The sequence below is a fragment of the Mytilus galloprovincialis genome, chromosome 3, assembly GCF_965363235.1.
Source record: "Mytilus galloprovincialis chromosome 3, xbMytGall1.hap1.1, whole genome shotgun sequence".
Lineage (NCBI taxonomy): Eukaryota > Metazoa > Mollusca > Bivalvia > Mytilida > Mytilidae > Mytilus > Mytilus galloprovincialis.
In genome coordinates this window covers 75,788,865-75,803,715 of record NC_134840.1, presented here as the reverse complement: position 1 = coordinate 75,803,715, position 14,851 = coordinate 75,788,865, and the positions used below count along the sequence as shown (strand labels likewise).

Sequence of the window (14,851 nt, the reverse complement as noted above, 5' to 3'; positions counted from 1 at the left end):
ACAACCCTATACAATTACTAAAAGAAGCATTCAGTACTTATAATTACATTTTTTATCTCTGATCATCAAAGTTTTTCTATTATTTACCTGTGCATTTTATTGTGGAACCTCATGTCATCATGATTGTTACTATTACTTTTGATATGAATGTTAATTTCAGAATGAAGCAAGATTTGGGTCAGCCAATGAAAATAATGCATTGTTATGAAACAAACATGTAATGTAATTAATAACTCATGTTCAGTCTTTTAACCAATATTCAGATTCATTGACTGCAGTATATTCAATTTTGTTGGCATTTGCTTGCAGTTCAGTAGCTTAGCAGACAATTCAGTGTGGTGTTAATCTGTAAAGTTAAATAACAACTACTGAACAGTCTGAAATTAAACTGAACAGATCTTCATTGCCTGCAAGCTAATGGTCTGATCAGCACTGAGTTTACAGCAGTGGATAAGTCTGAAGATTGACTAAAAAACTGAAAATGACTTTAAATTTATTGTACAGTACATGGCTTTTATTAGGGTTGTATTGTTTGACAGTAGTCACCCTGTGGTGAGATTGTAGCCGAAACTATCCTCTCATTAGAAAGACCATAAATGATTTATGAATAAACATATTGAAGATGCACATGTAAAGTTATATTTCAGTAAGTAATTTTCTTTGACACATCTATTGTGTGATATTTATGCCTTTAATTTGGGACCAGCACATTTACAAATGTCAAGGTTAGACTAGTTGTATCTATTTTTTAACAAAAAAATATCAAATCTTCAGACTGTTTTTTTTTTATGTGAACTATTTGTTCTTACTCAAACAATGGGTGAACCCACAATTTTCTACATAAGCAAAGAAAATGTCTTTACCAAGTCAGTAATATGACAATTGATGTCCATTCGTTTGGTGTGTTTCAGCATCTGATTTTGCCATTTGATTATGGACTTTCTGTTATGAATTTTCCTCAGAATTCAATATTTTTGTTATTTTATTTCATACTATCGTACTTTTCTTTACATTTTACAGTGCAAATAAATTGTTTCTGTATAATATACATCACTACAAAGTACTGTTTTTTCCAGTGGCAGTCAAAATATCCTCCCCTGCTTGCTTCTTATCCTACCTTGCAGAACTTGCTTGATAAATCAATTGTTAATTTTAAGTCTTGAATATGCATAAAATACTTGCCAATGCATGTTAAGCAACTAACATTCAAATCAATCAGAGGACTTTTGCCTAAAATTTTCCATATTTCTTCCAACATTGTATGATGGTCTGACAGAATTGATTATTTGTTGTCTTTATCGTCAGAATGTTTCCACAACTTAACAGAATTGATATGTGAGTTTCCAACATTAGTTGAAAGCAGTAGATTTATATTTGTACCAGGACCTCAAGACCCAGGACCTATGACTATTTTACCTAGGTATGTTTTTATTTTTTTCAAGGTCCATTGCAAGATTTATGACCATTTGACTATTTAAGATTTAGAAAAATCTGAAATATAAAACATTTGTGCACAATAAATTGAAATGTTTTGTTATTTTCAATGAAAAAATGACCATATTTTTTAATCAGAAAAGTTTTTCAGTTCATTTGAGAATAAACACATGTTCAGGAGCCATTGTTAATTTTTTCTTTGGGCCCTTGGAAAGTGCTTAAATTCTGTGTTTATTCTTTATTATTACCTTTAAAATAATTTTTCTTATATTTAACAGACCACCAATACCTAATTCAGTTACAGAGGATATAAGGAAAAAGATCCCATCAGCACAGTTTACCAGTAATCCCTGTCGTATCCAGTACTGTACTCAGGAAATTGTAGTGTTCCGTGAAGACATTGTTACAAAGATGTGTAGGAATTGTGTAAAATTTCCAGAAGATGGAGAAGTGCCTAGTCATGTAAATATTATTTGTAAAGTAGAATTGATTTTATTAGGTCTCAAAATTCTGAACTGGATTGATTAAAGGATAGTGATGAACTTCTAGTTACAAATACAAACACCATAGATGTGATATGAATGTACCATATATAAATACTCTATTGAAATTCAAAATTTACGTAAATAATTTAAATTTTTTTTTTGCCAAATCTTGTTGATCAAGAACCTTCGATTGAAATAAACTAATGATTTATAAATTTATTGGTCGGATATGATTTTGCAACAAGAATTATATTTTAGAACTTTAAAAGATTTTTTTTTTCTGTATTTCAGTTTTGTAAGACAATTGTATCACAAGGCCATTTATGTCCATTACCATTACATGTTTGTCCTGTGTATTGGGCTTATGATGCTGGTCTTCAGCTATATCCATTACCAGATTTAGTTGTTTGTGCTGACAAGTTTGATCCATTCCACACAACATCAGTTGATTGTACAGTGATGAATCCGGTAAGTAACTATCAGATTTTCTTTACGAATTGTACAATTCCCAATATTACAATCAGTGAACAACAGGCTAAGTTGACCTTAGATGAATTTTGCCATTTGTTCCTGATGTTAATCAATATCTTTCCTGATGTGTTTCATTACTTGTCAACTGATATATATTGTTTTTATGCCCCACCTACAATAGTGCAGGGGCATTATGTTTTCTGGTTTGTGCGTCTGTTCGTCGTTTTGGTGATTATATTTCCCCTTATAACTTTTGAAATTGAAATCTGTGGAAGATGCTCTATCCAGAAATATACACATGCATTACACAAATAGTAAGCCTTATTTATTAGACAGGAAGGAGACTAACTGTGTATTGCTACCTAAGAGAAAATTTATTACTCACGAGGTAAAGATTTTCATTGGTTGCAGTCATAACTGGCTGCATGCAATCAAAAAGTGCATATAACATGATCACATGTGAATGTAGAAAATGTAAGTAAACAATAGACAACTTTCGAGTTCGATGCATTTCCGTCAAAAACTCTGGTTTTAGTGAACGTCATTTGTGCGTTTAGGGGCGTCGTCACTTCCATTCCAATGTTGAGCGAGTGGTTGGAAAACTATAATTCTATATTGTACGAATTATACGACAAATTGAATTCTCAAAATTGACAATCAGCATTGATGTCATTAGGGAATTGTCATTAAGTATCTACAGAACAACCATTATTTCTAGTTTATCCTGCACAATGACGATCACCAAGACGCTTGATGAACGTAAATAGTGCAGGGATACAGGCGACCCCCTCTATCTGGTAAATGACGTCATAAAGGCGCGTATAATTGACGAGTTTTTTCCGGTGACGGATGAACTCGAAAGTGGTCTATTGCCACATGCTGATTGTGCAACAAGTCTCTCTACTCCTCCAATATTTAGTAACAATCTAAATGTTTGAAATCAACTTATAGAAGCTACTGTGTATGTGTTTTGCACAAATGTTGGAATGCCAACGTATATTTTCGTTTCATACTACACCAAGTCTGCAGACTCTAGATGGTACTGTCAATAATAATTTGTTTAAATGGGCGTGACTTTAACCACAGATGAATGGGGCAGCATTGTTTTCACAAATGCTGGCTTATTGATATTGACAGGAACTACGTACAATAAACAAGGATATTTTCTATAAGGTTACATTACTGTCTGTACATTTTAGTTTGTCAACCATTTTCAGGCCCTGCTCACTAGATCAGGGTCCAGTGACTGAATTAATAAGCAATATTGCTGTCCATCAGATTGTCTATTCTGAATTTCATGTTGATAGGTGAGATATATCTCTGAACAACGATTTATTTCTATAAATATATCTATTATAAAATGCCTTTTAATTATTGCTATGCTGGAGGGATTTTGTTCATTGTTGAAGGCTGTACAGTTATCTATATTGGCTCACTTTCACTTCATTTGGTCTCTGGTGGATAGTTGTGTCATCGGCAACCATACCACATTTTCTTGTTATTAAAGCAATAGTTTCATGCTATGGCGTATAGCCATCTTTGTGATTCAGATCAGAAACTCTGCCCGGAAACATAAACTAGGAACTCGTGTATTGAGGGGTATTTTCAATGCCAGACCTTCTCTTCTCAAATAAACATAAACATGGGATGTAAATATAGTTTTATATTGTTTGAAACAATTACCTGCAAATGAGGATTTGACATTATTACAATTATAACAAAAGCTAGAATTATTACTTTAATATGCTCCATAGTGTGCAATGCTGTCAAACCATTCTTTTAATAAAACTTGACAATATTACTTCTTCTAATTACATCATGAAAGTGTACATTAGGGAGAAGAATGGCTACTTAAAACTTCGTTAACCCAGTCACATTCTGTCACAAGTCAGTAGCCTGTTATTAAGTGGTAGTCGGCTAATGCTGTTTTTCGTTCATTATTTTGTACAAAAATCAGACTTAGTTTTCTTGTTTGAATTATTTTACATTTTTCAATTCGTAGCTTTTTATAGACGACTATGCGATATGTGTTTTACTCATTGTTGAAGGCGGCACATTGACTAATAGCTGTTAATTTCTGGGTCATTTTGTACCTTGTGGAGAGTTGTCTCATTGGCAATCATACCACATCTCATTCTTAAAGTAGACTTAGTTAAACAATCGAAACCAGGAAAAAGTTAATCATAAAAATACTGAACTGACAGAAAGTCCCTAATCAAATGGCAAAACCAAAAGCACAAACAAATAAGACTGATGGATAACAACTGTCATATTTCTGAATTATGTAGAAAATGGTGAATTGAACCTGGTTTTAAAGCTAGCTAAACCTCTCCCCATTGTACGACAGTCACATCAAATTCCATTATATTGACACTGATGTTTCACCAAAACAAACAGACATGACAGACACAATAGGTAAAAATGTCACAAGTAGGGGTACAACAGCAACACAAACCCCACTAAAAACTGGGGGTGATCTCAGGTGCTCCCGAAGGGTAGTCAGATCCCACTTCACATGTGGCTCTCGTAGCGTTGTTCATGTTATTACAAGGCCGGTAAGTAGTCTAATTTGGTAGGTCACATTAGTTAAAAGGGAACAGACTTGTAGTTTCGTCATAAGGAACATATCCCATATCATTTGTGAAACCGATGTTCCATAACGGTCCATTACATTTACAAAGTGGTGATTTCAACTTCACTATTCGGAAGAACTCTTGGTTTAAATATGAAAAGGTCGCAATAAGGAAGCTGAAATCATCTCTTGTCGTAAAGTTTTGTTTTCAGCCAACACTCATTGTCAATTTCTAGATTAAGTCAAATGGCATGATTATCTTAAAAAATGTGTTGTCGTAACCATGGAAGAATATCTAAAAAGAACTTCTAAACTCAGGGTAAAGGAAAGTCTCTCTTTTTTCCCTGCGTTAAACCTTTTAAATCAGTAACAAAGGGTATAGTATCAAGTTGGGTAAAGCAATCAATAGGAAAAGCAGGAATTAATATAAAAGTGTATGGGATACATAGCTGCATATCAGCATACCATTAAGTGCTGCTGCACATGTCAATCCAATAAACACTTTACTGAAAACAGCTGGTTGGAACTCAGCACTTATTACAAATTTTATTTTGAAACTAATATTAATACTATTCAGAAATAAACATTAAGCAATAGCATATTGGAAAACAAATAATAACATGTATTGTCAATACAAATATACACATTTAAACACTATAAAAGTATATTAAAAACCAATTGTTCAGAAAACATTTGAAGGTGTTTCCACATCAGATTTATAATTTATTGATGAGAAGCTAATTTCAGTTTACTTAGAATTACTTTTAGCGTCCAAACATAAGGTTCCTCATGCTGATTCCATTAATAAATGTTTCTTTATATTTTTATGCCCCACCTACGATAGTAGAGGGGCATTATATTTTCTGGTCTGTGCCTCCGTTCGTCCGTGCGTCCGTTTGTCCATTCGTCCGTCTGTGCGTCCGTCCGTCTGTTCGCTTCAGGTTAAAGTTTTTGGTCAAGGTAGTTTTTGAAGAAGTTGAAGTCCAATCAACTTGAAACATAGTACACATGTTCCCCATGATATGATCTTTCTAATTTTAATGCCAAATTATAGTTTTTACCCCAATTTCATGGTCCACTGAACATAGAAAATGATAGTGTGAAGTTCAGGTTAAAGTTTTTGGTCAAGGTAGTTTTTGATGAAGTTAAAGTTACATCAACTTGAAACTTAGTACACATGTTCCCTATGATATGATCTTACTAATTATAATTCCAAATTATAATTTTGACCCCAGTTTCACGGTCCACTGAACATAGAAAATGATAGTGCGAGTGGGGCATCCGTGTACTATGGACACATTCTTGTTTGTACTGAAATAAGGGAGATAACTGTCAAGTCCTGGGTTAAAAAATGTCACTTCCAGTCTCACATGATAGCTTTATTAACACTGATTCCAATAATATATCGTTTCTGTATTCTTTTGTATGTAACATGGACGAAATTAGTAAAAAAGATGTGGTAAGATTGACAATGAGATAACTCTGCACAAGAGAACAAAATGACTAAGAAATTAACAACTACAGGTCACCATACGGCCTTCAACAATGAGCAAAGCCCATGCTGCATAGTCAGTTATAAAATGCCCAGAAAGACAATGTTAAACAATTTAAACGAGAAAACTGACAGCCCAATTTAGGTACAAAAAGTGAACAAAAAACAAAAATGTAACACATGAAGAAACGACAACCACTCAATAACAGGCTCCTGACTTGGGACTGGCACATACATAGAGTCAATGTACTTTTGGTTCGTGAAATTTACTTGCGGTCTCCAAATGATATGTTTATGTATGTATATTTAAAAAAAAACATTTAGTTTCTAGTTTTTTTTCCATAAAATAAGTGCAAAAATAGCCACTTCTGGTTTTTTTCAAGGTCACTCTGGGTTGATATTTTTTAAGGTCACATGTCAAACAACAGTTTTCAAAATACCCTATGACTCTACCATGTACATGGTTGGAGTAACAATCAGTTCACCTTAAATTGAACCATTTCAGGTCCAATAACTCTTATAAGATGTCATTGGATTGTTTCAGACCAAGTGCTTCATATCTTAAACACTAGTAGGCAAACATTTTGCACTACCACTATCACTTTTAGTTTACCAGTTACAAATGCATATCACTTAATTCATTATTATTGGGAAATAACTCTCATATGGAGTCTTCCATATCACTTCTGTCAAAAGAGGAGTAAAAATTATGAGGATAAAGTGAGCCTTTTGGTAAAATAAATTTTTTGCTTCTACATGTATTACAATAATAGATAAGATCTTACATAAAAGAAAACAGTGTTTTTGGGAGATAACTCTTACAATAAAAAGTCAAAGCCCAATAACTGTCCAATACCATATGTAAACAATCAAAGCGACATCTTGCAAAACCATAAAACAGGGGACATATCAAATTTGGCGGTAGAAGACAAAAAATAATCAGAACAAATACAATAAGTCTTTCCACAGAATGGTGAAAGGCCTTAATTACCACAGATATCCTTGTGAATGTTCTCGAATGTAGAACTGTATTAAAGTCTCATGGAAGCAACTATATCATCTATTGTTCAATATAATTTCCAAATTAATCCAAGCTTGTTAAAGATTGAATAGAATTTTATTGAACTATTGATGGCTTAGGGCTCACATGACACCCCCCCCCCAAGCTGTTTGGCCAGTTCCCTCCATACCACCACAATTCAGATCAATCATTCATATTCAAAGAATGACCTTAAGCAGGTATGAACTCTCTTGTGTAAGCCTCAAGTGATTAATGGTTTAATAAAATTTTAATCTTCAACAACTTTCAAGAAAATTAAAAATTAATTCATATACATTGACATCACAATAATGATCCTGTGACTGTGTTAGTTCACTAAGTTTTATTGCAGCACTGGTGTAAACGTCCACATCCATTTTAGCAAGTTCTTTAAAATATGATTTTGCTGTGTCTAGCCTACCTGTCATCTGAACTGCTATTCCAAAAAATATCAATGATTGACCACATAGCCTGCTCATTGAATTTCCAGTAGGACGTGTCTGAAAAGTTGCTCTTGCTATCTGTTGCATAGCATCTTCACATGAAAATTGGTCATGTAGATGGTAGAAACACAAAAATCGAAGGAAATATGCATATACTAAAGGATGAAAAATGCCATAACTTTTTATAACATCCTGTTGTAATTGTTTTGGAATTATTTGCGACTTACATGTAAATTCAGTATAATTAATTGTTGATGATTTTAAGATTGTTATGAGTCTTTCTTTTTTCACCAAATCAAGTGCAGCTTGCTCTTTTGGTGTCACATACATCCTTCTGTGAGTTGAATGATTTGAAGATATGTTATTACATTTTTCGTCTGTGTATTTTGATAAAGCATAATTGATAAGTTCTAAAGATGTAAAGTAATATTTATGAACATAAAAGAAAGTGGACAACATGGACCATCCTGCTACTGCATCTGAATTTAACCCTATCAACAGACGACTGAGGTCATATTTGTACTTATAGTACTGTTGTTTATTATTTTTTTGTTGTTGAGCATTTGGTATTTGTGGTACATATTGATGTGCACTTGATATAAAGTAAAGAAAAAGCTCACGTGACAAATCTGTTTTACAATGATGAAGCAGTCGATTCAGTAGTTGAATGAGACCTCTTTCATGATATGAATGAGGCAAACACTTTAAGATTTTTAATACATCATATACTAAATTAGGAGTCATATTTAGCTGCTTGATTGTATATGTACCAGTTGGATATCTAGTGTAATCAAGTAGTGTTTCAGAGGCCGAGACGCATTGAATTCCTTGTTGATATAATTTTTTGAGTAGGTTGGTCAACTTTGCTTTTTTTTCTAACTCTGTACTTAAACGCAGTAAAAAAAAATTAAAGTCAGGAATGAAATAGTGTAACAATGTTGAATATTGTATACTATATAAAAGTCTGTGCAAGCATGCCATGAAACAATTTGTAATATTGTCTGGTCTCCAAACAGCAGGATCTGAATCATCAGAAATCCAAAACATCAAAGTCTTTATGTAGTATGAACACAGTAAACCTTTCAAATCTTCATCCCCTTCAATTATCTCTTTTAGAACTATTTTAAGCAAAGCATAACATAGTAATTGAGTATGATTGAAAGAAAATACAAGTTGTTTTTCTGCTACCGAAAATGATATACGCCATTCCAAATCCTCATATATTGACCCCTTACTTCCAATTGGAACAAACAAAACACCAGACATAGTTATTTTAGAAATTATTTCAGGTGAAAGCCATGATGAACGAGGTCTATTGATCCATGGTGCTGCTTGTGAAATCCATTTGTCACATTTAAAGCACATTGCAAGATCATAATCACCATTAACATCTGATAAACATGGACCATGAACTTGAGTTAACCTAAGTTGAGTTACCTCTGGAAATTTTGAAAGATTCTGTTTATATAGTTTACTTGACAAAAGATACTTCATTCCATGTTGCTCTACTATATTGAACAACGGAAACATCTTTCCATGTTGCTTTAACATTTCGCTGAGAAATTTCTGTGGCCTGTTATGTGTATACCGTTGTAGATTTAGATGTGTAAAACATGGCTGTGTGTCTGCTGTGTCCATCAAAAGGGCTATATCCCTTCCTTCTACATCATCTTTTTCAGATTCATATACTTTTATGTTAGTATCAATGGCCATAATATCAATGTCACTACCTTTTAAATCCAGGCCTTCACTTCTACTGCCACTGATTATGCTGTTGTGATTGGTTGAGTCTAAAGCTATGAAAGTTAACCTCCTACCCTTCACTACTTTCTCTGACCCAATCTTCCGACATAGATAGTCATAAAAGTGTAATGATTCTGATCTGTTTGTAGACATTATCTGTCTTCTTGATGACTATTCTGTTAATGATTAGCTGTTTTTACCAAGAGTACCTATCGTCTGAAAAATGAAATGATCTACTTCGATTATGACTTTAATATTTTTATTTTGTTCATGAAATGTATTTAAAGAGTCAACAGTAATGTCTACAGTTAAACATTACACACACAAATTTCTATTGTATATTTTTTTCCGATTTGAAACTTTTTTTTTTTTTTTTAATTTATTATATTAAATGATCTTGTGATTGCAGCTTTTAAGAATGGAAACACCTTGAGCCGAGTCCAAAATAAACTTTAGGAATAATATTGGTCCCATGTCATGAACAATTCAGCATACTTATGATCAATCTTAGTCTAATATTGTTGTGTGCAACCTACTAATGATACCATCCTTTCCCGTATAAGGTTGTGTGAATCATAGGTTGATGCTAAAAAAAAAGTTTTATTAAAATATGTACATTCATAACTCCCCTCACCCTGCAATAGTCTAAAACAGTTAACTTCCCTTCTTTTTGCAGTAACATTCCCAATTCTAAACATTAAGACTGAAAGAACTGTCCAACTTTGCTTCATAAAATATATGGCCAATGCAGGTGCAAATATCCTGTTTTATGATTTGATGAATTATACTTTAAAAAAAAAAACTCTCTTATTCAAGCATAAGACCTCTATTAATGTATTGTATGATATGATACATTGTCAAGTATAGTCAAGGTCTTTAATCCCCCCCCCCCCCCCTTTGTCATCATTTAGAGAACATGTTTTTTAATAGACAATCTGCAATCTTATGGGAATTAACTGTGTCCCTCAACTTGTTACAATATTATAATGAGTCCAACTTTATTAAAAAGCTTTAAAGAAAAATTAAATTAAATTAAAAACCAATTGTTCCACCAGTAAGGATCTTTTTATGTGAAAATATTAAAACTCGGTTTTGAATGTCAATTTTGGCGTCAAATGACAGGTTATTGAAAGCTGATTCCAAAAATATATGGTTTCTATAAAAAAAGATATAAATAAGGGAGATAATTTTTTACTTCTGGTTTAAAATATGTTATTTCCGGTATGTTTTGATAGTTTACTTGACACTTATTCCAAAAATAGATGGTTCTATATACTTTTACATTAAATTAGTAAATAAAATGGCTACTTCCGGTTTACAAAAGGTCACTTCCGGTTGTCTTTTTCAAGGTTTCATTGCTTGCAATCTTTTGCAAAAAATCCCATGGCTTTTTCATGTATACATAAGAGGAAAGAACAAAGGTCAAAATCTAGAACGTTAAATTTACCTATGACCTTGAACTCAATTTCAAGGTCATCAACCAAGGATCTCAAATCAAAAGACTCTAGGCCTCTACTTTATATTGTTAATGAGATATATTACCATACAACTAATATTAGATACAAAAGGGGGGAAAACTCGCATTAAATGTTACGTATCCTTTTGAGTAAAATTTACGTGTTACGACATGTCGCTACTAACAATTGTCTGCAAATATTTTGTCGATATTTTGTATGATTTCTGAAAATAAGAGATAACAAGCTAAAATAAAAAATTTGAACATGACCTTGACCTTTGACCTCATTTTCATTTTTTTGGACCAAGGACCTCAAATCAAAAGACCCTAGGCCTCTATCACTTATGATTTTCCAGTTACAAATTTATTTCACTTATTTCAATACAAAAGGGGAAATAACTCTCATATAGGGGGTTCGTAAAGCTTCGGTCGTAAAACCTAACATCCTGAGGATATAATGAGCAAGTTGGAAAAATAAATTTGTCGCTTTCTTTTACGGTTGCGGAGGAGATCTGATAAGTGTTTTGGGAGATAACTCTTACAAAGAAAAGTGTTCGGTTAAACAGGGTCAGTTTCAAAAGCGTATAGACTGTATGATATCATATACAAAAAACTAAGCGACATCTTTTGAAACATTTTTACACCGCAAGAAAAAAATAAGGCGGAAGAAAAAAAATAAATTAAAAAATAATAATAATCAGAAGAAATTCAATAGGTCTTTCCACACGGAGAGGTTGAAAGACCTAATAAATAGGCAAGCTTAATTCCCCTTATTTTTTTTTCACCATAAAGAAGATTTTCTTTTCCTGCAAAGTTCATAATTTGATAAATGTTATTATATCCTTTCTTTTAGCATATATTGAGTGATAGCCAAATTTTACCCATGTCTGTCTGAACCTCAGTACGTCTTTAGATACTGACAAGATATCTAATCTTCCAATGTTTATCACTACCTTCGAGATACATAATATTTAGTGCATTGATCATACCATTCTTAACATTCTACCAATAAACATTTCCAGAAACTAATTTATGTAATATATGCTCAGATATTCAAGGAACAAAATCATGTAAAACTTGTCAAGCAAATTACATAACTTTTGCAAGGTGCAGGAAATTAATATCTGTTCTAAAAATATCAATGATATCATTTGTTAAAGTCACTTTTATTTAGAAAAAAATGGAGTCCTCAGTGTTGTAGTAATTAACTACAAGCAATGTTCTTTGATTTTACTTTCCACTCATAGATTATAAGCAATCTTGACCCTTCAGAGCTTTTAAACACTTTGATTTTTTTGCCCTATTTATTGGCATTATGTTTTCTGGTCTGTTCCTCCTTTCGTCTGTTAGTTTGTTCATCTGTCAGGCAGTTTGTCTAGCTGTTTGTTCGTTCGTCCGTCTGTCCCGCTTCAGATTCAAGTTTTTTGTTGAGGTAGTTTTTGATGAAGTTGAAGTCCAACCAACTTGACACTTAGTATCCATGTTCCTTATGATATGATCTTTCTAATTATAATGCCAAATTAGAGTTCTGACCCCCTGTTTCATGGTCTATTGAACACAAAAAATGATAGTGTGATTTGGGCATCCGTGAACTATGGACACATTCTTGTTAATGTTTGCTCCACATAGTGTGTATGTGGCAAAATAAGCATATTTAAACATCTACTTCAAGGAATGAACTTAACATTTTTAAAAGAGTAATTCTTTACTTTTATTAAAAAAAACCATTCCTTTCATTATAATATTGGAAAATATATCATTCATAATCAATTAAAGATATGTATGAATATTAAGTTTATATTAATACAAAAACAAAGGATATAGGGTATCCATCCATGGCACAAAAGAAGAACATTTACAGGTAAAAACACACAAAAAGCAAAGGAACAGTGCTTTATGGCTGTTCTTCATATCCAGGTTGCAGTGAGGCCTTCAAATAAAGCAAAAAATGTTAACCATTGCTGCAAGTTTAAGATTCCCCCCTAACACTGGCTTTAGCCGAATTCTTTGCATAATTAGTTTAGATAGACTGTAGGATATAACACCACCAAATGGGCTTGGTAAAAAAAGAACATACTCGAAAGTAGTACGTAGCAAAAAATAAAATAGTTCTTACGAAAGATGTAAAAAGTATAATCACAAAAATACTGAACTCAGAGGAAAATCAAATCGGAAAGTCCCTAATCACATGGCAAAATCAAATGACAAAACACATAAAAAAATGAATGGACAAGAACTGTCATATTCCTGACTTGGTACAGGAATTTTCAAATGTAGAAAATGGTGGATTAAACCTGGTTTTATAGCACTAAACCTATCACTTTGTATGACAGTTTTGTCAAATTCTGTTATATTTACAATGATGTGTGAACTAAACAGACATAATAAATAAAATAGTCAAAATATGGGTATAACAGTCATCATCGTGTTACAACTTTTAAAGAAACAATTTCGCGTGTCTGATGTTAGAAAATTTATATGTTACATATTTTTGTCGTTCAATGGTAATACAAACAACTCTAAAATTTCACATGGGCAATGTGAATATACAGGGGAAAAAAATCAAATTATATAAGAATTAATTTCTATGAAGAATATATTTAGGTTTCAGATAAAAAAGGTGAGGAATTGGTCATCTTTGTTGTAAATTGCAATGTCTTTTTCTTTTTAGGGATCTTTTCCAAGAACAGAATTTAGTTTTAAAGTTTACTTACCAGCTACAAAACAGATAGAAGATAGCAAGATTGGAGACTGACATGTGTATCATTCAACAATTGATTATATTTTGATGGGCTCAAATTTTATTATGGAAAAATACATTACTGACCATCATCTTGTGTTATGTTATCATGCCATATTTATTCTATATTAGTTTTAAATATCCCGTGCAATAATTGTTTTGCTCACCTTTCTTAAAAAGTCAATTGGGCATTTATTATTAATTGCAGTGATCTTACAGTAAGTTTTTTTGAAACACTGTAAAACTCCAAAAATATGATAGGCTTATGTTTGACCATATCTGAGATTTCAATATAATATTTTTATTCAGGGAACAGTAATTTAATATTACTACATGGAAAAGACTTTAATAGTTATCTGGTGAAGGAGATTGTGAAGGTGGTAATTAGTGAATTAAGTGGTACACGAGGTAACAATAGTATCAGCCTATAGTTCTTCCATTTCGATTAACAACTCGAGATTTAAAAAAAACTGGGGAAATGTATGAGCTCCAAAAGGAGTGATTGAGACCAGGTGCATGAATAGAGTAAGCATCTCTTGCTAAAAAATGTACTGAACACCAGGAAAATTCAAAACGGAAAGTCCCTTATTAAATGGCAAAATCAAAAGCTCAAACACATCAAACGAAGGTATGACAACTTACATATATTACTGCCTTTTGTACAGACATTTTTTTATGTAGAAAACGGTGGATTAAAACTCTCATTTGTATGAACGTTGCTACGCCACACTAAGGAATATGACACAAAAGTAATTCAATGGATCAGAAAACCAGTCATTAGAAATATCACTATGACATAAAAGAAAGCACATTGAATTTGACGTTTGACCAAAACGTGGCCGCAATATACATATAGCATTTGAACAAAAAAAGTTAAAGTCATGGCTTTACCCGAAAAGCAACCAGATATTTCAACACATTCCCATATTTCTAAAATGCAGTTCGAAGCAAAAGATGATTACTTGATAAATCCTTT

The 14,851-nt window shown here is 32.5% G+C and overlaps 1 protein-coding gene across 1 annotated transcript in view; it reads left to right on the top strand.

Annotated features, from left to right (window-relative positions):
- Positions 1-13,967, top strand: part of LOC143068956 (DNA polymerase epsilon subunit 2-like) — a 32,892-nt gene extending 18,925 nt beyond the window's left edge. The window contains exons 12-15 of the mRNA XM_076243364.1: positions 1,306-1,420; positions 1,713-1,896; positions 2,211-2,387; positions 13,807-13,967. Coding sequence (XP_076099479.1) covers positions 1,306-1,420; positions 1,713-1,896; positions 2,211-2,387; positions 13,807-13,890 — 560 coding nt within the window. The 3' untranslated portion in view covers positions 13,891-13,967. The remainder of the gene's footprint in view (positions 1-1,305; positions 1,421-1,712; positions 1,897-2,210; positions 2,388-13,806) is intronic.
- The last annotated feature ends 884 nt before the right edge of the window (positions 13,968-14,851 follow it).